General features: G+C 43.0%; 1 protein-coding gene across 1 annotated transcript; it reads left to right on the top strand.

Annotated features, from left to right (window-relative positions):
* The first annotated feature begins 510 nt into the window (after positions 1 to 510).
* On the top strand, positions 511 to 17,402 carry FKBP9 (FKBP prolyl isomerase 9). Its single transcript, XM_040070060.2, has 10 exons — positions 511 to 782; positions 4,492 to 4,637; positions 5,241 to 5,430; positions 6,071 to 6,216; positions 7,657 to 7,846; positions 9,897 to 10,042; positions 11,221 to 11,407; positions 13,264 to 13,409; positions 15,076 to 15,239; positions 16,591 to 17,402. Exons 1-10 carry the CDS (start codon positions 526 to 528, stop codon positions 16,771 to 16,773), a joined length of 1,755 nt encoding a protein of 584 aa, XP_039925994.1. The 5' UTR covers positions 511 to 525; the 3' UTR covers positions 16,774 to 17,402.
* The last annotated feature ends 5,777 nt before the right edge of the window (positions 17,403 to 23,179 follow it).

Below are 23,179 nucleotides of genomic sequence, written 5' to 3'. Positions count from 1 at the left end.
ACCCCCTTATGAGGGGGGCTCAGTTGCCGCGTTTTCGGTCCCTCCCAGGGCGTCCAGCGGCCCCGCTCCCACGAGCTGCGGAAAACCCGCGGGAAATGGCGGGGTTGTGTCTGCGCGTTTGCGACTCTCGGGGTCCGCCCGTCTCCCGTGCTACCTTCGGGAGCGCAGGAGCGCCGGGCGGGCGGCCGGGGGCAGCGCCACGTCGCACCTGGGGCCCGGGGAGGGAGCGGGGCGGGGGCGGCTGTGGCACGGCTCGCTCCGGACTGCGCAGCCCCGCGGCGGGCGGGGGGAGCCGGCGCCGGGGCTGCTCCTCCCCCGTCCGACCCGGGTGGGAGCGCTCCATCCACGTTTGCAAGTTTGCAGCGGTGGGAGGGGGAAGAGCGGGCGGGCCGGGGCGGGCGGCTTCACTCCCTTCCCTTTTTTCCCTCCCTTCCCTTCTTCCCTTCATTCCCTCCCTTCCCTCCGTCCTCCCTTCCTCCCCTCCCCGCCGAGCGCGCCCTGCGGCTGCCCCGCTCGCCGCGCTCCATGGCGGGGCCGGCGGCCGTGCGGCGGCGGGGCCCGGGCTGCGGGTCGCTGCTGCTGCTGCTGCCGGCGCTGCTGGAGAGCTGGGCCGCCTGCCAGGCGCCGCCGGTGCCCGCCGCCGAAATCCCTCCGGACGGCACGGAGCTCGGCGTCGAGCGGCGCTTCGTGCCCGAGAGCTGCCCGCGGGCCGTGCGCCCCGGGGACTTCGTGCGCTACCACTACCTCGGCGCCTTCCCCGACGGCACCCGCTTCGACTCCAGGTGTGGCGCAGGAACAGCCCCGCGGGGTTTGGTTGGGCGCTGTGAGGAGGGGAGCGGGAGGCGCTGTCCCCCACGAGGGCGGCTTTTTGTGGATGTGCGGAGATTGTGGCGCTGGGTGGAGGTTCCGTTCAGGTGCCCCTGCTTTTCCCAGGGGTGCTCCGTGGGCTCTTTCCATGTGACCGGTTGGAAGCGGGTCAGCGGCAGGATGGGCAGTGTAGTACATGCGGGACGTCGAGATCACCATGGGAAGATGTCTTTGAAATATGAAGGGCAGAGAGCTGGGGTGTGACCGCTGGGGACGTGGGGCGAGACCTCTGTAGTGCCTGGGTCCAGTCCGCAGTAGTTTGCTTGCCCTTACGGATCCCCGCCGCGTTCTGTCAGCTGTTTCTCCAAGGCGCTGAATGGGAGCTTTCTGCTCCAAGAATGAAGGCCATTCACTCTTGGAGCAGAATAACACCATACGTTATTCAGCTAGCCGTAGCCAGGTAAACAGGAGTGTATACACAATCTCTCACAGTAGTGATTTCCTGCTCGTTTCATTTCCCTGTGTCTTCTCCAGGCTCAAACCTACTCGAATGCGATTGTTTCTGAATCATTATCCTTGCCGAAAACAGGAATTATCAGGCTGTACTTACATAGAATTTTTTGGATACTTTATCCTTGAATAAATGTGACCTATGCACAGTGAAGTGCCCAGCTGGTTTCCTGCTGTTATTTTGGGATCGGGAAGCCTAAATAGTGGGATCAGGAGATTGTGAAGGATGCTGCTGCTGCTGACAGCTTATTTGTTTTTTCTTACTTCGTTCATTGCCACTGATCCAAGTATTATTTAGAAAGATAAAGCAAGATGTATTTTCAGTAATCCTGGTAATCTCCCTTGTGCTTCAAGGAAAATCTGCAGCCTTAGGGAAAGGACTGTCCTTCAAAGCTGAGTTCTCCGTCTGGAGCTGTCTGTAGTTAGTATGCCAGTAGTGCCATATCACCGGCACTTCTCCGACTGAAATGTGGGATGTGATAGCTGGCGCTTCAGCTGGTGTTGGCACAGACAGTGAATCCATCGGCGTCTGAAGGGCTTGGAACATAAGTCTTAGCTGTGGCACGTAAAGGCAGCATCCTCGTGGCTTATTTTATAAATATGTGACAATTGGAAAGCTGGCCACGTGTTCAGAAGTGTGTTTCTGACTGCTACTTGTGCACTGAGAGACAGGGCGCCTGGAGGGGCTGCCCGTGTGCTGGCTCTCATTTTAGTTCCAAGTTCCTTGTCATTTTGTTCTGAATTACTTGGGGCAGGGCTGTGCAGAACTGTACAGCATTTATCTATTTGGATCCTCTAAATATTGGTAAATAAGTAGTAATGATGATAGTCTAGTCCAGCTTGAATATTTTTGTGGCTGCCTTCATTTCAAAAGGGTGCAAAATATCAGCTTTCTTCAGCTTGTTTTTTTTTTTTTCTAGATGGCAGCTCATGTTGATGTACACTTGTGTTATTCAATATATTTTTTTAAGGCTGATGACAGTGTTTAATCATGGTAAGACATGGAAAAATAGGATTTAATCTTCTGTAGGTTAATATTTTGGAGTGTTTGTTCTAAAATCTTTGGTGTTCCCTGCCTATGAGTTAGAGATTCAGTCAATTTATACAAAGATAAGCCCATCTTCTTACCTTATTTTTGTTTGTTTGTTTGCCCTTTTTTTTTTTTTTAAAGTTTATGAGCATGCTTGCCAGCATCAGTTTAATTGAACACTACTATGAAATCAGTCCAGAAAATACTCTAGGTGTTGAGCTAAGCGCAGTTTTGCTTTGTTCCTTCTTCAGCTCTTGAGAATGCTCTTGAGTTTTAAAATTACTTTTCTGTATTTCCAAGAAGCAGGTAGTGGTACTGCTCCTCACGTTATCAGGCTGTTGACAAAGTCTTAGTAAATGAGCATATTATTATCATTAGCTGGTTTGTTTGTTTGTTGGTTTGTTTGTTTGTTTTTTTGCATCAGCATTTGCTTTTTTTATTTCAATGGCCACAAAATGATTTGCATTTAAAAGTCGGAATTTAATTGCCTAGTCATCTCCTATTAATTTGGTCAATTCCACTAATAGAAACAAATTTGGCTTAGTTTTAAGGAGCCCACAAAGTCAGTCCTGCAAAGCTGCATGATCTGATCAGTGCTTTGTTCAGTTCTCTGCTTTGCATCAATGTTCTCTTAATTGTACCTTTATTTTACCAAAAAGAAAGCTCTTCTGTTCTAAGTTCATCCCAGATGTATTGCCAAGCTTTGTCAATTGCTACAAAATACCATTTTGGAGGGTTTCTTAGAACCTACTATGTTACGAGTCTTAACAAGTTAATTATGGGTTTGTGTGTATAATAGAATTTATCAGCACCTAATTTAAATATTTGCTCTCCTTTCCTGGGGGTGGGAATACTACTGCAACCAAAAGTGAATGCTCAGTAATTGAGGGTTTTCTGCTTTAAGAGAAATATTTTTCAGAAGAAAAAAAAAAAAAAAAAAAGAAAGATGGAGCAAACAGAGAGATCACTCAGTAAAATATTTGAGAGATTCAAGGCTGTGGGACTGTTGGGAGGCTCAGTCTGTTGTGGAAGTGATGTGTACAGTCTTGAAAGGAAAGTTTGACATCATTTCCCTAGGGATGTCTAACTACTGGCTGCTTTCCAGAATTTTAGCATGCAAAAGGCACAAGCAAATTTTTTTTTTTTTTCTTCCCCCAGGTCTGACTTTTATATGTGTGTGTATATATCTAAATGTAAACAAAACAAAACAAAACAAGTCCATGAAATTGTAAAAGGGATTTGGGAAAATGGAAGTGGTGAAAGTTCAAAAATAGGCATGAAGCTTTTGATGCTGCTTGACACGTGTTTATATATTGCTTCATAAAGTCCAATAGCAGTAATTCTGGCACATCAAAGTGGGGTCATTGTGCAGATTTAAGGTGGTGAAATGCACCATGTAAGAAAATGTTCTGCTGTAGTAACGCTGCTGTTCTCCATCCTCTAGAAAACGGAGTCATTTAAGCATCATTTATTTTACCTTTTGAATATTCATGTACTATCATGGAGGAGGATCATTTGTTTCTTGATTCCTGGTCTGGCAAATCTGCTGTTTAAAACAAGTCTCTGTGCTTTAAATGAGAGCTGTGAAAATGGAGGAGAAAATAAATAACCCGTTGGCAAACCTCACAGCTACTACTTAAAAAGGCATCTTTTTCCCTTTCCCCTTTTCCCACGGAGATTGGAAGTGTGATGTCTCACATTGTAAAGCTCATAGGTCTTATATAATATTTTTGTGATGTTACTGACTGAAATCAATGTGCCAAGATCCTGCTTGTGGGAACAGTTATTCTTTCATATCTGATAACAGTGTTTAATTTTTCTTTCTCATCCTTAATTTTCCAGTGCCGCTTTTAATATTAGCGTGTCAATTAGCTGTTTGTAGTTCTGACCTTCAGGTGCCTGTAGTACACACTGCACTTGCTAGAATGTGTTCCAGGTAGGTGATGAGCAGTGAACACAGAAGGAGACCTGTGCTGAGGTCTCAGGAACACCTTGGATTTGCCGCTTCCTTTAGGAGCTATCTTGTGATAAAGTTGTTCTAACGGGGCAAGGAGGGAGGCAAGATGCTCTCAAAAAAGAAAAAAAAACGCTGGAAGGGGGTGTAAATGAACCACTAACATTTCTGCCTGCTTTTCCCCCTTCAGCTATGACAGGGGATCCACATTCAACGTGTTTGTGGGCAAAGGTCAGCTTATTGCTGGGATGGACCAAGCTCTGGTGGGCATGTGTGTGAACGAGCGCCGCTTGGTGAAAATTCCCCCGAAGCTCGCCTACGGAAGCGAAGGCGTCCGTAAGTACAGCACCGGGCCAGCTGCTTGTGGGAGGGATTCAAGGGAGCAGATAGAAAACAGAGCCACGGAAGAGAAGGATAGGGACTGCAAGTCGTGAATTTCGGGGAGGTCATCCCCTGTTTCTCAGAGGTGCTAAGGCTACAGCCTAAAGTAATCTCTCCAGGCTCCCCCTGCATGCTGAAGGAGGAGCAGTTCACTGCAGAAGATCTTCAGGAAATGAAGCTTGCCATGATAGTTAACTATTTATTTATATCTACCTCCCTGTTCAATACCAAATTAAACCAAAACCGTGGTTTGGCGTTGCGGCGCTGCACAAGGTCTTGTCAGTTCCAAAAGTATCTTTGTTCTACAGCCTCAGAGAGGCAAGAAATGCTAACTCAGGATAGTTTGCCTGGTGGACAGCTGTGACAAGAGTTAATCTTGCCGGAATTCCCTCCATAAATAGCTGCAGCAATGGCAAGGGGCCAAGGAGTTGTAAGCACAACAGGAAATAAGGTGTGCATTGTGCAATTTTTTTTAGGGTGGGTGTGGGTTGGTTCCTTTTCGCTGATACCCTGTATAAAAAGGGAAAGAAAACTGTGTGTGTTGTTTTGCTTTTGCAGCTGGTGTGATACCCCCCAATGCTGTGCTCCATTTCGACGTGCTCCTGATAGATCTGTGGAACTCGGAGGACGAAGTGCAGGTTCAGACTTACTTCAAGCCTGAGAAGTGTCCTCGGACAGTCCAGGTGTCCGACTTTGTACGGTACCATTACAATGGAACATTCTTAGATGGGACCCTGTTTGATTCAAGGTATGCTGCTGGGCTGTGTGTCTCTGTGCACTTTAATAGGTATCACACCGTCATTTGTGCCCCTCTGACCTGTGTAACAATTAATGCTAATTGCCCAGAAACACAGGAAAGGAACCCTGGCATCGGATATGTGTTAGTAATTTATTCAGGGATTATAGGATAGCAGTACTGACTCAAACCAATAAAGCTGTGCATTATTTCTTCATGGGAATCCAGATGCTTTTCTTAATTTTAAATTTCGTTCCCTGTATTTTTATTACTATTAATTGCAGTCAGTTAAAAGCCTTTATAAGCAGTACAGCTGATCAGATTAGATACGAGTTTTGTAAACTTAGCAGGTTTTGTAATGAAAGTGAGCCCCTAACACTTTCTTACTGAGATTTTAAGTGTACAGCATGTGTGCTTCATTAGAGCCCAGTGGAAAATGATGCTTTAGTAACAGCTGCCTGAGAGCCACTTCTCAAAGCCTCTTTGAGGTTCCTGACATAGCTGAGCACTCTGGAGAACTTCCCACTGATACTTTCGAAGTAGTGAGTTGTGAGTTACACTGTGCACAGTATGTGGATTTAAAGGTTAATGTTGTTCTTTCCTGTGCCAGTCTGACATTTGGTTGTGATTTTTTTTCCTTTCTCGTGTTTAGCCACAATCGGATGCGAACTTATGATACCTATGTGGGAATTGGATGGCTGATTCCTGGTATGGACCAGGGTCTCTTGGGAATGTGTGTGGGAGAGAAGCGCATTATCACAATACCACCTTTCCTGGCATATGGAGAAGATGGAGATGGTAAAAGTTACTCCTTTAGTCGTTGCTCTTGTTTTTTTTTCAATCCCAAGTCATACATGTTTTAAAACAATCTTTCTGTATTTTAAATTTATGGGGCAGCATTATTACCCTGTTCAGAGAGACGCTGCTTAACAGACATACTGTTGATGCAACTGTAGTATTTATATACTGAAATTTTGTTTCAATCGGGGAATATAATCTGTGATTAATGTCTAGTGGCACCAAAAACTTGAAGGCGGGTGACTACATAATTCTTTCAGACTGCCACAGAAAGCAGAAAACTTTTGAGATAAAATGTGTTAAATGTATTTTCAATTCCAGAGAGGTTTTGTTGACTTTTTTTTTTTTAACAAATGCTCTAGTGATAACTGCAAAATGGATTGTCTTGGGAGACTATGCAGCCTGCAGATCATACATAGCCATCCCCATGTTAAATAATGGGGCAGTTAGGTGTAGTTTGTGACTTTACCTTATATTCTTTCTTTGCTCTGGTATTTAAGGATGTGTCTGTGGTGTACAAGGTTTCATACCCCTTCTGTGGCTTCATTACCATTAACTTAAATTAAACAAACTCGATTGTGTACCTGGAATAGGGCATCCCTGGTGGTGTGCACAGACTGGGCAGTGAGGGGCTGGAGAGCAGCACCGTGGGAAGGGGCCTGGGGCTCCTGGTGGATGACAAGTTAAGCATGAGTCAGCAGTGCCCTGGCAGCCAGGAGGGCCAACCTGGGCATCAGGGACAGCATCACCAGCCAGGCAAGGGAGGGGATTGTCCTGCTCTGCTCTGCTCTGCTCTGCTTTGGGGTGGCCTCACCTCAAGTACTGCGGGCAGGTTTGTGTGCCACAACATGAGAAAGATATTGAGCTGTTGGAGAGAGACCAAAGAAGGGCAATGAAGATGGTGAGGGGCCTTGAGGAGAAGCCGTGTGAGAAGCAGCTGAGATGACTTGGTCTGTTCAGCCTGGAGCAAACTGAGGGGAGACCTCACTGCAGTCTGCAGCTTCCCCATGAGGGAAGGAGGAGGGGTAGGCACTGAATTCTTCTCCGGTGACAAGTGACAGGACCTCTGAAGTTGTGTCAAAGGAGATTTAGACTGGATATTAGGAAGAGGTTCCTCACTCAGAGGGTGGCTGGGCACTGAAACAGGCTCCCCAGGGAAGTTGTCACAGCACTGAGCCTGACAGAGTTCAAGAAGTGTTTGGACAATGCTCTCAGGCACCTGGTGTAATTCTTGGGGTGCCCTGTGCAAGACCAGGAGTTGGACTGATTATCATAATGGGTCCCTTCCAACTCAATCTATGATTCTAATTTATTTTGGGAGGAGAGGTGCTTGATATATGGCAATATCAAGCTAAAGTTAGTTTTCTTCAGCAAACATGCTTCAGCTTCTGCTAGAACACCTGCTGTTTCTTACAATTTTCTGCTCTAACACTTTTGTAGGTAAAGAGATCCCTGGCCAAGCTTCTCTTGTCTTTGATGTGGTTTTGCTGGATCTACATAACCCCAAGGATGGCATTGCTATTGAGAATCAGCTCGTGCCCGAATCCTGTGAGCGGAGAAGCCAGACAGGAGACTTCGTCCGATACCATTACAATGGCACGCTTCTGGATGGCACATTATTTGATTCCAGGTAACCAAACCTTTCGACTCTACAGATTGCATTTCCAGTTTGACTCCTCTCTCGTGTCCATAATATGCTCAAACACAGGTCTTTGCTTTTCCTTCCTTTTTGAAAGCTTTGAGTCGATTTGGAGTCTTTTTCAAAGACTCATAGAAAACTTTTCCATATGGGAAGGAGCGGAGCTGTTTTGCACCGTGGCTTTGTCACAGACGCCATCTAGGGGTAGTGACCCACCCGGTGAGCCAAGTGCTTTAGGCACACAAGCCTGAAGACTCTTTGCCCTATAGATTTTTTTCTGCCAAATAGGTAATACCACTGAAGAGAGAGAATATAGATACAATTCCATTTTATGTCCTGAGAATTGTGAGTCAGTGTGCTAGTGGCTAGTGTGAGGTTAGTCATATTTATACTTGAAAACTCCTTGCATTTTGGAGGCTGATGTCTTTCAAGACTGAAGTATGGAATTGCAGAATTCATTAAGAGGGATTTTTTGGTGATAAAGGAGGAAGGATTACTGTGACAGTAAATTCAAAGCTCTATGGGAACATGAGCCTTGAGTACAGAATCAGATGAATAATAGCCTTGTAGCTTTCTGTGACTTTGGTTGCTTTTAGTGGAACAGTGCTTTACTGACCCACTCCAGCTTTCGGAACAGCTGGCAGAAGTAGCTAAAAGGAGGTGAAAATGTTTTACGAAATAAGCTCAGAGAAAAATGTTTAGTACTACTGCAGCAGCCATCTCTGTAGACCTTGATTTACAATTTGTGAAAGCTTATAAGTTAAGAACTCAAAGCTTATCCACAGTGTACCTATTTCTCTTTTTTGGGATATGAGTACTTTCTCTAGTAATTAATCAATTTTTGAAAATAGCTGTAGTATTTATATGAGGGTTGCTGTCAAGAAATAGTAGTAAGTGCTTTGTAGACAGCAGCCTCTACGTCATTCTGAAGTGCTGAGAGTTGTTAGAGGGGTTGTTCATTAAAACATGGTATCCTGACCTCCTTCAGAATTCATAAATGAAGAAATAGAGCAGCAACAATAGGGATTGAAAACCCTGGAGCTATCCAGGACAAAGTTTCTCACTAGTACAGGGAGCATGCCAAAAGCTCTGCAAATGGCTGGGGTTGAGAGCTCTAATAATATTTTCCTTTGCCTTTTTACACTGAATTATTCAGATGCAGAACTGTCCTGGCAAGGACAAGCCAAGGCTGTCTGGACTTAGAGCAGTTGAATAAACCTCTGAATTACATCAGGGTCTGGTCTTATAGTGGTTTAATTCTTTGCCAGAACTACCTTGTAAAGATGAATTAAAACCTTTCTGCCTTCTCATTCTTGGCCTGTGCCTTTGTGTAACATGCCTTGAAGCAAGGCAGAAGACAGTCATATCCATGTAAGAAACATAATTTGTTGTTGTAACTTTGTTTTATTCTAACATGAGCAGATCCTTTGACCTGTGTAAGTGGTTGCCTTGGTTTGGAAGGGAGGGATGGTGTTGCTACTGTTTTGTTGTCATGACTCGTTTTCGTGTTGAGCATCCCAGGAGAACCTATTTATCCCACCTGCTCCTTCTAGTAGTTGAACTACATAGCTGTGGTTGCAAAATGAGATAGTCTGCAGGGTGTCTCATGAGAATGAAACACTTATCAACCACAGCTTGTTGATAAGTGCTTATTAAAGTGGTGTCAGGGCAGAGGAAATTTTAAAGGAGTAAACAATTTTTTTTTTTCAGCTACTTGTCAAAACCTGTTTTTCATTTAGTTTAAAATACCTAAATAAGTGTGATTTTTCTTTCAAGATACAGTAGAAATGAATTTGCAAATTTGCTGGCTGTTCCCTTGCCAGTGTCTCGCTGCTGGGTAATCCGTGACCCACGTGTCACTGACTGATGAAACCCGGTGGCCTGGATTCTTGGGACACAGTTCCTTTGTCCCTCCCTGGTGCTGGTTAATGACTGTGTGTTTGACCTTAACTGGTTTAAGAATTGTGTTGCAGAGCTATTGCAAGAGCCCACGTTTTCTTGAGTACGCCTGACCCTGCTAAAATGCAAATATTTTCCGTAGTTATTCGCGAAACCGTACATATGACACCTATGTTGGGAAAGGTTATGTGATTGCTGGAATGGATGAAGGTTTGCTAGGTGTATGCACTGGTGAAAAGAGAAGAATAATAATCCCCCCTCATCTTGGATATGGAGAAGAAGGGAGAGGTGAGCTTGGCTTTGCATTCAAGTCTTCTGTAGTTAAACGTTTATTGTTTAGTTAATCTGTGTGTATTTTCATTTTTCTGGCATTTGAAAGGTTTATGAGTTAGTTCATTATTTTATGGACATCAAACTGACAAGATCACATCCAGAATTTGCAGGATTATTTTGATTAGCTAAATGGGTAGGGCAATATAGTACAGAACAATCTCACGTGTAACTGGTAGCCTGACCTCATTTGGGTAATTGGTGTTTCAGGCAGACTGGTACTTGGATGCCAGAAGCTCTGCTGTGTGAGATCTTCCTTCCTGTGTGTCTTAAACTCTCTGTCCTGAAGGAGTTCATCATGCTAAGTTTTCTTTCCCAGTCCTTCCACAGCCACAGATTTTGTGGACTTCTAAGCCACCTCTGTTAACGGTGGGTGCACGTAACAGTGAAATAACCCTGTATATGTGACATACAATTAACATTTCTTTGGGAAAACCCACTGCTATCTAAACAGATTGCTGTGAGAGGCCAAATATGGTAACCCTTCTAGCTGATCACAGCGTTGTGGCTGGTGTTTCAAAAAGTGCCTCCTGGGATGTTACTTGGATAAGTGATTTGGAAAAAAACCCTTTCTTCTGGGAATGCAAGTTCTGTACTGTTGATTTGGAATTAGACTCCTTTACTGACAAACTTCAATCCTAGGCCTGGATGTGTCTTGTTAGTGCTGGTAATGCACATCATTCTGGGAACAGGAGGAAGAAGTTGCCTGCTTTTAGGATATTTTTAGGAACTGTAACCTTTTTGTTAATGACATTCCTTGAAGCATGAGAAGTTCTTGAGAATTTTGATGATCAACATTGAATTGATACATGAAACACAAATGAGTTATTTAAGATAGTCACAGGAAATACATGGTTATTGCTTCATTTGTGCATAACTTTAAAATTCAGGATGACAGGCGTTCTTCCTTTACCACTGAGCTGAGTACATGCTTAGAGCTTTCCCACTGGTTGTCTTTCCTATGCTGGATGCAGCTTCCATCTGTCACATCCTTCAATTCTGAATGAGACGAGCAAAATGACTCAGTAGCAGACACAGCAGGAGTACATATTTCTACAGGGAATTCCTACCTGGACATCTTCTGCCTGTTTGGGTACCATTTCTTTCTCTATGTGTCTAATTTTCTTCCTGTTTAGGAAAGATTCCAGGATCTGCAGTGCTGGTCTTTGACATCCACGTGGTGGACTTCCACAACCCCTCAGATTCGGTCAGCATTACTGTTCACTACAAACCTTCCAACTGCACTGTACTGAGCAAGAAGGGGGATTACCTGAAATACCACTACAATGCTTCACTCCTGGATGGAACCCTGCTAGACTCCACGTAGGTATTTGAATGATCTGGTTAGGAAAATACTCCCAATAGCACTGAAGGCAGAATGAATTCCCTGTAAAGCAAGGTGGCAGGGAATAAAGAATTTTTTTTTTTTTTTAACTGACTATTTCTGTAGAATGTATTTTTCTCTTTATGGCTGCCTGCCAAAGGTACATAGGAGGAGGAGAATTTAAAGACAGTCTGTCAGCATAAGGAGAGAACCAAGAACAAAAAGGATGTAGCAGTGTGTTGGAGAAGAATGTAAACAGTATGTGAGGAGTGATGAAACTTGTTGCATGGCATTCTGTTTAAATGGGCCAGTTCAAGTGTCTGGGCCGGTCATGCCAGGACAACACAGGTCTCTTCATGAATGAGCTGTCCAGGTTTATTCAGTTTCTGGGGTAGGATTTGTGCTCTGTACTGATTCAGTGCTCCTGAGAGAGGTCTGGTAGCGCTACTCTTTGTGGTCTTGTTCAAGATACCTGGAGTGTGGTTTATAGTAAATGGTCACCTGTCATGTCAGTAGCACATTGCTGCTCCTGTATTGTAGTGTGGCTTTAAGTGTCGGCATGGAGAAACTATCAGAGGGCTTGATTGTGCCTGTGAGGATGACACGCCTCTTCCTCCTCTCTCTTGGCAGCAGATTTGTGAGGGAAGCAAAAGATTGCTCCAATCTGTCTCCTGTAGCACTGAAGTGAGCCTGGCGCACAGCTACAAGAGTATTTCTGTTAGCTTCCTTTTTTTTTTTGCCTTAATCTTTTGAATAGTGCAAGTCATCCAAACAATATTTTATTTTTTTGGAAGGGAAGTTGGGAAAAGCTATTTTTAACCAGGTTATAATTAACACAGGAAGCAGCTCATAGGTTTCACAGTGTACACAATAGCTTGCAGAGCTGAAAAGCTGCCTTAATTTGGAGCATGTGGTGCGATGCTGTAGGCAAGGACGTATACAAGTAACGTGTTTGGATTCAAGGCACTGTTTATATGTTAGGAATGCTCAATTTCCATTTTTGTAGCAGGAACCAAGGGAGATCGAGGCCATCTTATTCAAAGCAGTTTTTAGAGAATCAAAGAGCATGAATCATGTGCTCCTAATTTTAAGGCTGACCTCTTAGCCACTGAATTGTTTTCCTTCCAAATAATACTCTGTTGTACAAGCATGTCCTGCAGAGGCACAGCCAAGCCAAATAACCAAAGAAAGGCAGCCAATAGAATAAAGAGTCTTAATGCTGTACATTCTGCCTTTAGAATCACAGTATATATTTGACTTTTAGGCTTTTAACTGGTGATATTTTCTAATTTTAGAAATGAGCCATGGGCAGCAAGATATAATTCAAAATTTAATATGGTTAAATAGTAGTAGTAGTAGCTATTCATGTTAAAAACTACTACATTATAGTGACTGATTTCATTAAAGAGATGGCTGATCCATGAGAATGCCCTCAGATCCTTATATGGAGTTGGTAGTCCTGTTATGAATGGACATCTGGAATTTTTACATCTGCTGAAAAGTCCAATTACAGCAGTTTAAAATACATGAAAGGAAAAAAGCCCTTATTTCAAGATAAAAAATACCTTGGGGTTGTAATTGGCAGGATTAATGATTTTAATTGGATTTCATTCAAGAAGCCTATAATTTTAGTGCCAGAGGACATGTCAGCAGCAGAGACTTGTCTGTTTGGTGCTGGCTGTAACTTGAGAAGAACTTCAGGTAACTGGTAGAAACAGCATTTGGTATTAAGTTAATTTTTGGCAATGACAGGACACTACTAGAAACTGCTACTTCTGTGGTAATTTTGAACAACAGAAATATCTTGTATGTCGATTTTTTTTTTTTTTTTCCTCATTTTTCTCTTCCTTTCCAGACACAGCCTTGGCAAGACCTATAACATAGTTCTGGGATCTGGTCAGGTGGTGCTGGGGATGGACATGGGTCTTCAGGACATGTGTGTTGGGGAACGACGGACAGTCGTTATCCCCCCTCACCTTGGGTATGGAGAAGACGGAGTTGGTGAGTGCACATCCACTTAGCATCTCTAGAGTGACTGAAACACAGGCATGCATGTTTTATTAGCTGCTTGAAGGGATTTTTTTGGAGGTTTTTCGTGTCATTATTTTAGACACTCCCCCTCCTCCCTGTTCCCCAGCGGAATGCACATGCTGTCTGTGTTGCATTTCAAGTCACGCTGTTGCTGTGGCCAGTAGAAAGCCCATCACAGTACAAAAGGGAACACGCGCCCCCAGTAATGTTGCTTTGTCAGAACAGAAAGCTCCAGGCAGTCTGATGTTGCAGAGAGATGCAAACACTCTTTTCCATGATAGGGAGCTGGGTGCTTGTGTTTGTGGGACGTGTTATTCAGGAAACAGAGGAAACAGGGGACTGGTCAGCACTAATATGTCAGGAAATTCAGAAGATACATAAACTGAGTGTAAGGTGTGAAACAGTGTATTTATTGGTGCTGTTAAAACTCCAATACAAATGCATTTTAAGGCAGCTTTAGGGCATTAAGGCTAATCAATTTTTAATGACATGGACAGCAGTGATAAAAAGAATGATACAGAAGTGACAAGAACTTTCATGCCCAGGTATGTTGTTTCTGGTCTTCCTGGTTAAAAGATTTGAGGGAAAGGAGTCTCTCACGAGATCACCAAGATCACCAAATTCTGTTGTGTATGGAAACAGTTGCATAAGTTGCTGTGTTCTTGGAGTAGCTCCAGAACAGTTTGTAGTTTATAAAGACTGTCAAGCATCATGTGCCAAGCTTAATGGAGAATTAATTTGCATTAAGAGATAAGAATGCATTTCCACTTGTACCCTTCTTCTGTGAAAAATTAAGAGTATTATATACATATGCAATGTTTTATACAAGATTTTCTCTATTATGCATTATAGGTAATTGCATAACTCTACATAATAAATTAAAAATTTCCTCATACCATGAAAAGTCTGCTGTGTAAAACACCTGTCATAAGTATTTGCCATTGTTCAGGTTACATTTGATACACATTCTGAAACATTGCATGATTTGTTAGTGTGTTGGTATATACCCAGCTATCTGAAGAAATGGCTTGTTTGCAGTCTCTTGCAAACAGATTAGAGGTGAGTTTGATTTTTCCTTTTCAAAACTAAATTAAACTGCTTCCATGGTTTCCCTGAGGTAATATCCCAAGCTGTTGCAGCACTGTTGAGTCTCAGAGAAGTATGCTGATACACAGTGTATTGGCGAGATAAAAGAAAATGGATTATTCCCACAAGTTTAGTTTTTAAAAGTAAAAAAAAAAAAAAAGGATGCAATTAGAATCATGGAATTATAGAATGGTTTGGATTGGAAGGGTTCTTAAAGATCAGCTAGTTCCAATCCCCCTGCCATGGGCAGAGACACTTTCCTGTAGAACAGGTTGCTCAGGGCCCGATCCCAACCTGGCCTTGAACGTTCCTAGGAATGGGGCACACACAGCTTCTGTGGGCAGTCTGTTCCAGTGCCTCAAGTTTTATTATGAAGGGTTCCTCTTATGATCACCCTTGGTGAAGTGATCAGGAAGATTTGATGGGCTAGGGATCACACTAGAGAAGTGCCTTTTGGAGCAGGAAGATACATTTAACTGTGGATTAAAAGGAAATATCCCCTTCAATGTAAGTGAGGATAAATACCTCTTTTTGCCGTTTGTTGTGACAGAAGGAGAAGTGCCTGGTAGTGCTGTATTAGTTTTCGACATCGAACTGCTGGAATTGGTGTCTGGCTTACCTGAAGGATACATGTTTGTATGGAATGGGGAAGTCTCTCCCAACCTTTTTGAAGAAATAGACCAGAATCACGATGGAGAGGTTCTTTTGGAGGAGGTAAGCTGAGACGATGAAAACACCTGCAGTGGTTTTCTTCTACCCCTATCAATGCCAGTGTTGAAGGATGGAGTCTTTCCTCATTTTCTTCTCTTCTTCTGGAATGGTGTTTGTCATCAAGTGAACAGGAAGGCAGGGTGTCAGCTAAAATATGGTTATTCAGCTTTAGAGTTAAAGAAAAAAGGAAAAAGGACTGTAAAAATGGCCATACTGCCATTTACTGTTGTGGTTTCCTTGGTCAGCAACAAATCTTTAGGACATAAATGTGAGAGGCAGAGTTCCTTTGCTTCATCAGCCTTCTTGATGTCTGTCTCTGTGTTAATTGGCAGTTTGTTGTGAATTCTTGAGCCAAAGCTGAGCCTGCAGCAGTACATCCAGGAGCTGTTTAATCTCTTCTGGAGCCTGGCAGTGCTAGTGGCCACTCCTTACAGATGTGAATTGTGTGCTGTGCAGTCAAGATTTTCCCCTTGCTTGCTTTTAAAGTCTGCATTGTGAGAATGTCATTGGGTGCCCCAGTTGAATGCCACTTGCTTTTGCCACCATCTCTGATGACATAAACCTCTGCGAGATTTTCCTCTGCCTTTTCTTTTAAATCAAATTCTATTTTTTTATTCTCTTCTGAAGTCTTCTTTATCACTTTTATCTATCCTTCTGTTTTGTCCCTTCTTCTTTGTCCCTTCTTTTCTCCCTGGAGTGGTGCTGCCTGCAGTGCTCACAGGGCAGGCTGTGGCCCTGTGGAACTTGTGAAATGCCTTTGAGGATTTAAAAGCCTAATAAGGGAAAATCAAATTCTTGTTTTCCCTTTTCCTAGCACTCTTTTCCACCTCTTTGTTTTCCTTCCATCTCCATCTTCTCTCTTATGTTTACCTCCACATCTGTCCTTGCAGAGAAGAAAAAAGCTTTTACTGGTTTAGAGAAGGAGGTAGGGTGAGGCTGTTGGTGTCCACGTCAGCAATCATTCTTGTGTGTTGCTCCCTCTAAGATGCAGGTGGGTTTCTGTTTTACAGTGTGAGGTTCATGTATCACCATGCAAAATTACCGCCCTCCATCTGTACAGAGCCGTTCCTATGTCCAGCTGTCCAACCCATCTTCCTCCTAAATTATGAAAAAGAATTTTTCTTGTTATGGGTCCAAAACCCACTGTAATGAGTGAGGAAATCCCTGCTGAGCTCCACAAAGAGTCATTTAACCTCATGTGTCTGTTCTGGTTAGTCCAGTTTGAGTGGTAAACTTCATAGGGTAGTAATGGTGTCCCACCTACACTTAATAAGTAGTAAAATACTGGATACTCTTAATTTTAAAATGTCCTTTTCAATATGAGCTGTTTTCTTCTCCTTTCCCCCCCGCTTAGTTTTCAGAGTACATCCAAACTCAAGTTGATACTGGCAAAGGAAAATTAGCTCCTGGCTTTGATTTTGAAAAGATTGTTAAAAATATGTTCACCAATCAAGACCGGGATGGAAATGGCAAAGTTACTGCTGAAGAATTCAAGTTGAAAGATCAGGAGGCCAAAGAGGAGCACGATGAACTGTAAAGATAAGAAGAAAAACCAGGAATCCTGAGCTGACCTACTGTTCAGACGCGTGTACCAGAAGGAGTTTTGGCGAGCATGGTTCTGGAAGGATAGCCCTTGGATAGCCTGTTTCTGCCTCTGCCTGGGCGTGGGTAGGCTGTTAAAATAGGATGAGATTTTCAGCTGGAATTGTTAGGTATACCTGAAAAAAGTGTTAAGTGCCTCAAGGTGGGATGTGTAGACAGGTGAGGAGTGTCCTGCTGTATGTGGTGCCGTGAACCACATGTTTCTGTGGGGTCTGTTTTTATGCTAAAGATCCAAAGTTCTCATTGAACAATACACGGTCAGTTGGGTGGATGGTAGAGAGAAAACTTCCCAAGTGCTTTTAAAAGAGTTTTAAAAAACCCTTCTGTATCAGAAATATCTGAGTAGGAAAATGAACCAAAATATTCCCCGTAACAATAACCTGTAAAAATTGTCAGCTGTTGATCCCAGTTCCTTTCAGAAGGCATGAGCACTTTTCCCAGTAGCTGAAAAAACTCACGTGGATTTTTGCCAGCAGAAAATCTGATTTGAAAATTGCAGAACGTGGCTGTGCCATTGCAAAATTTACTTAAGCTGTGACTTAAATTAAACAGACCTAGAATTGATACTGTGTATGTGTTGGTTTTTTTGTCTCACGGAGTAAAAGTTTCCTACCATCTGTGCTGCGCTGAATTAATAACCTTGACTCTTGCTCGCCAGTGTTCCCATCAGTCATTCCAAAACCTTTCTTCTTGCAACCTTATTTATAGTTTTGTTAGGCATTAAAAATTAACATACAGGGTCCAAATGCAGTCATAAATACTGGACACAGTTGATTTTGTGTTGGGCTTCTGCCTCCTATTTTGGGAATTGATAGATTAAGGAGTAAATACTTAGAGTTTAAGCAGCAGAGCAGTCTGCAGTGGCAAACAAACAGACAGTGACAGAATCAAGAGACAGGCCCATCTGTTTGTGTTTGCTAACGTTCTGGTCCAGCCCTCGACACAAAGTCAGCCCTGGGAGTGCTGCTCAGATTCTGTGATTTGAGACAGTCACCTGTTAGCTCGACAAGTGCAGCAGAGCTGCTCAGTACTAAATACACGGAACAGACCCATTTTCTGGAAGGTCATGGGATCCCCCTCAGTACATAGCATGCAGAGAGCACAAACACATAGAGTGAGACGCTGTCAAAGAGGAGTGGGAAGGGAGTTGTGTTTCCATTATAAGCTTTGTGTCTAGTTTCTTGCTTTCTTTGATCTGTACATGTGGGATGTAAGCTCCCTGAGATGCTCTTTCTAAAAATCGATATTTCAGTTGGATGAAAACATTTTGTACTGGTTTTTAATGCAGTTCTTACAAAAAGTGCAGTGAATTTTTTTTTTTTTTTTTCAGTTTGATACCATTAAATGTTGGATAACTGATCTTTTTGTTAAATAAAATGTTGATCGACTATTAGTTTTAAAGTTTCTTTTTTTTTTTTTTTTTTCCCCTGGAGTTTTGGTGAGTTGTGACCACGAGTTGAAGCAAATACTCTTCCTGCAGCTCTCTTCTCTTATACACAGCAGGCTTACCCTGAATATGTTCAATACTGCCATTGATGTCTAGAAAAAATATTTTAAACTATGATAATGGATGATTTTATACCAGATGTAGAAGTTGTGGATATCAGGGACAGGCATTTCCATTCCAGAGTTTGGGTCCAAAATGGCTCCTTACCATCTTGTGAAAGCAGCTCTCTCAGCAGAGTGTTTTTCCCTTTTGGTTTACTTGGAAGCAGGTTGCTCAGTTTTTGATGTGGTTCAGATGCAGTCCCTTCTGTGTGCTGACAAAGCTGAGAGAAGGAGTGGGAAGCAAGTTGTGGCTGGAGTTCTGCCAGAAGCAGAATTCAATGTGGAATGAGCTCCTTACTCTGTTCTCATATGTACACGCCAAAACCCAATATCTGTCTTGTGGATATCTTCCCTTCTTTTGGGGGAATGGAACTCAATGATCTTTAAGGTCCCTTCCAAACCGAACCGTTCTGTGATACCCTGAATTGTCTGAGAAAACCTTAGTGAATGAATCCAATGTTCTTGCATGGAGGAACTTCCCCGAAGGATCCCAGGAGGTGGGCTGAAGAGTTCCTGGTAAACCAGGATAACAGAGTTGTCCTCCAGGGCAGATGCAGGGGAAAGAGCAGCCATCAATTGGTGATCCCAAAAATTGCTCTGCTGGATTTTTTTGGAAGTGCTTGTCAGTGATGGCATGGCAGGGATGACTTTACCAGAGCCTCTGGCTAGGGTAAGTACATCTGAAATTCTCAAGCCATTGCTCCTTAGGACTTGGCAAACATGGCTCGTGATCCACCGAAAGATGTGTTTCCTTCAAGAGAAAGTTTCTGTTGCCCCCTCACCTCATCCCTCCAAGCCTGCAGGTTGCCATTTCGGAAATAAGAATGCAGCTTTGGGGAAAATCAGAGAATATATGGAAAAGCTTGCTATAAAATAATGGTGTTTATTTGGGAACTTTTGCCCAAACAAAGACAACAGAGGCCAGGTCTGCCTGGCTGTATTAGGCTAAACTGCTTAAAATCCAAAATTTCTGATCACTAACACAGACCCAGTCCTTTTCCTTTCTTTTAGCTGCTATCAGCTTCTCCCTTGAAGGAAGGCTTGGGTTCACCTTCCTCAGCAAAGGGTTGCAGTTAGGTTGAATCCTCTAGCTATTGCTTCTCAGGGTGTGTGGCAGCCCCTAAAAGTGAGGGTGGTCTGCCTTGCCTGTTTACCAAACCAGAGCCTGGGGGTGACTGGAGCTGGCTGGGAAGTGAAATTTTGCTGGTGTGGACTGAGAGAGCTCAGAACAGCCCCTGCAACTCAGCTCCAGTGATAAATAAATCCTTTCAAGTCACCAGAAGATGGCCCATGAGGAGTATGGCTGTAAGGGAGATATTTTCTATATCAAAGTGTAAAATACTGTTTTATGGAGAAAGTAGCTATTTAGAATTTATCTATCTATCTATTAGAATTCATCTATTTATTAGCATTTTATTGTTAGTATTTAGACTTTGCCTATGTAGAATTTATCTATTAGTGTCTACTATCTCCTGGTATTTAGAACTTACCTATTTAGAATTATCTGTAGAATCTCTCTATTCTGGATCTATCTATCTATCTATCTATCTATCTATCTATCTATCTATTTATTTATTTATTTATAGAATTAGTATCTAGATGGTTGTTTTACCATACTTAACTGACATTACTTTATAAAAATAGATAATAACTCTCAAGGGTCATTGAGAACCAGATGTAACTGGGTGTAGCTAACGGGGGGCACTCCAGAACTCACGCTGTTTCGACTCCTCTAATGAAACAGGCAGGTGCTATTCTCAGAGCTGGCAGCTGACTGCTGTTAGGAAAGGAAGTTGCTGGCAGCCAGGGTTGGCAATTGGTGACTGAATTGTCAGAGGCTCAGTGGAAAAGGAACATGGGTGCATACCCAGAACAACCCAGGTATTTATGATTTTTTTTTTTTTTCTGTGTGATTTTTGTGTCCTAATTTGATAGCAACACTTTCTGCTGTATAACTCCATCTGGTCCAAGTATAACAGACACTATACTTAAATCAGAATATGCAGTTGTTGAACTTGAATATTATGTTTTTCTTTGGGAAAAAAAATTGGATTTTCCTTTAAACTTAAAAATGACTTAAATATTTAGCTAGTACGGGGTGCAAATTTTTAGCTCAGTTCAGCACTATCAGTGTTTGTTTGACAGTGAGAGGACATTTGAGCTGGCTGCAACACCTGCTAAGAGGAGGATTCATTTTCAGCTAAATAAAGGTCCCAAATACTTGACCTTGGACATGTACCACAAGACAGAACACATATTGTGAGTAGAGGAAGAAAAAAGAGCAACAAACTTACTTAATTTTGTTTATTTCTTTCTTTTAACTTTAGATATACTCTTTCAGCTATGGGAAAATGATCTGGGAAATGCATCTCTCTTTCCAAACTAAATCATAAATACATTTTTAGGGTTTCTGGTTAGAAACTTTATTTAGAAAGACATACTACTCACAGTTTTTCTTTCTTAAAACTGAGAGTCTTGATAGCAAGTGCAAGAATTAGACTGGCTGGAGAAGGATGACTTGACCTGTAGCTGTAGAATTAATTTTGCTTGCAGTTAATTTTGTTCACGGTTTTGGAGAGGCAACTGATAATACGAATTCTAATTTCTAGCCAACAGTCTAGTGATAAAACAATGGGATTTTGATAAAGTGGAGGAGGATATTTAAAAATGCATCTTTTGTTTTCCCATAAGTATTACATAAGCAAGGGTTATGGTTGGCAGTGGGATGTGAGACAATGAACAGACAATGATAATCTGTACAGCACAACACAGATTTTTAAAATCTGATCTCCTGGTTCAGGCTGATTGCCTAAGTACCTGTTTTGTCTGTAAAGCTGTATGAATGGCCTTTCAAGAAGTAAATTATTTGGCCCGGAGATACCCCTTGTACAGCAATGGGGTTCTATCAGGTAACTGCCACGTGGCTTAATTGCTTTTGAGTCCTAGCAAAGGATCTGCTCTAGCATATCCTTAACACAGCTTCTGAAACTCACAGGATTTAGTGATAGGAGAAAAGAGTGCTGGACATCTTAACTTACCTGCATCTTTGTGGAAGGGCAAGAATCCTTTTCTTTAAGTGACTGTCATTGTGGACTGAATATTTGGTGACTGTACATTCATTGTCCACCTGCTTGGAGGTGAGATTGGAAAATCTTCCTTACATAATGCTTGAAAGATGGTGGTTTCATCTGAAATCCTCTACCAGTTTTAGATTTCCATGTAGCTGGAAATCCATCTTGTTTCTTTCTGATGCGGGTGGGTTTTAGGGAGGCTGAATGCTAATTTCTGTAACTCAGATGAAGATATAGTTGGAGATCTGTTTTGGTAACTGTTTTCAAAGATGCTTCCTAGTCCTTTTCTATATTGCTCAGCATGTGCTCTTCTATATGTTTATTTGTTGGGTTTATTTTAAATTGTGGGTTGAACAAGATTTAATTATGTTGAAGGAGTGGTGGCTTGCTCCCCTGCTGCGTGAGGCTGAGGAAAACTTCTGGAGAGAGGATCTATGGGTTTATGTGTATCCTGAGGCAAGTTGATGAAAACATGGGACACTCTTCCCTTCTCAGAAACGCTGCACAGAGAGACCAGAACGGCTCCCCTCTTCACTGGTGCTGGGATAATCAGGGGCATCCATTACACTTGTAGTCAGGTTGCTAGAGTGTTGCTGAAACATCTCGTGCTGTGAGGCTGTGACTATCAGCTACACTTTACATTCTCTAAATTTTAGCTGTTATCTATACTCCAAAGATAAACTGCCTGCAAATGGAAAACTTTGTTCCAGTGTAAACTTTGGGAGTAATGTCTGGTAATTAGACTCTTGAAACGAGAGGCTGGTTGAGTAAGCAGTGCATCCAAACACCTTCATGTTTTTCAGAAGGCCTTTGCCTTTTGGACTTTTGTTTGGCAGCTGTGAAAAAAGAGCCAGCATGATTGCATGTTTAAAAAAGCTCTCTAAACCCAAGATTGACTAACCCTACTCCCCCTCTCCCGTAACTGTAACATTACCCCAGCTAATATAAGTTCTGCAGGTGCCTAAAACCCCAAAAGTAAACTGTTAAAGAAATTGTGTCTGCTGAGCTCCCCTGGAAATGCTGCAGCGTTCCCCAAATCCTTGCTGTGCCTGGGTGGTGCAGACCAGGTCACTGGGTGGGCAGCTCTTGCCGATGCCCGTGAGCTACGTGTATGCTCACAGGTAGCATGGCCCTGCTTCTCCTGCCCCTGGTGCTGAAGCTGCAGTGCAGGCACAAAGGAGGCTGTAGGAAGGCTGCTCCCTCTCTCTGTTTTCCCATGACCATCCTACCCTCCTTCCTGCCTCAGGAAAATGGAGGAGACAGGGAGAGAAGCCGCAGGGACTGGGACAAACTTCACACTGAGTCCCTGTGACCGCTGACTCAGCAGCTGTCACTGCTGCCTTCAAGCTCTCCCCATCTTTTGGCTTTGGCTGACAGGCTCTTAGCAGCTGTTGCTCCCATCTCCTCCTGTCCCTGGTTCTTCTAGTTTGCTGCTGCTGTCTAAGTCACGCCTCTGGAATAGAAGGCAGCCAAGGCACTATCATCAAGATCCTCACCTTGGCTGTCCTACTGGTTTTCTTCTCAAGGTTCCCACCTCTGGTCTCCTGGCTGCCCCTGTGTTAGGCCTAGGGAATTGCACGACTGTAGGTTTTGTACAAGGAGGACATCATCCCTCAAACACTCTGCCTGTTCAGATGCAGGCTGGAATTTCTAAAAGGTCCCTGATGGCACAGCATGTACTCTGTGATTTGTGAAAGGATGCTGACACTACCTCAGATTGTG

The sequence above is a fragment of the Hirundo rustica genome, chromosome 1 (assembly GCF_015227805.2).
Source record: "Hirundo rustica isolate bHirRus1 chromosome 1, bHirRus1.pri.v3, whole genome shotgun sequence".
NCBI lineage: Eukaryota > Metazoa > Chordata > Aves > Passeriformes > Hirundinidae > Hirundo > Hirundo rustica.
Note: the sequence above shows the minus strand (reverse complement) of the source record. Positions and strands in the feature narration are given on the sequence as shown.

Coding starts and splice junctions, on each gene's coding strand:
- FKBP9 (XM_040070060.2), top strand. CDS start 526: ATGGCGGGGCCGGCGGCCGTGCGGCGGCGGGGCCCGGGCTGCGGGTCG. Junction 783..4,491: donor GGCACCCGCTTCGACTCCAG/GTGTGGCGCAGG, acceptor TTCCCCCTTCAG/CTATGACAGGGGATCCACAT. Junction 10,043..11,220: donor ATATGGAGAAGAAGGGAGAG/GTGAGCTTGGCT, acceptor CTTCCTGTTTAG/GAAAGATTCCAGGATCTGCA.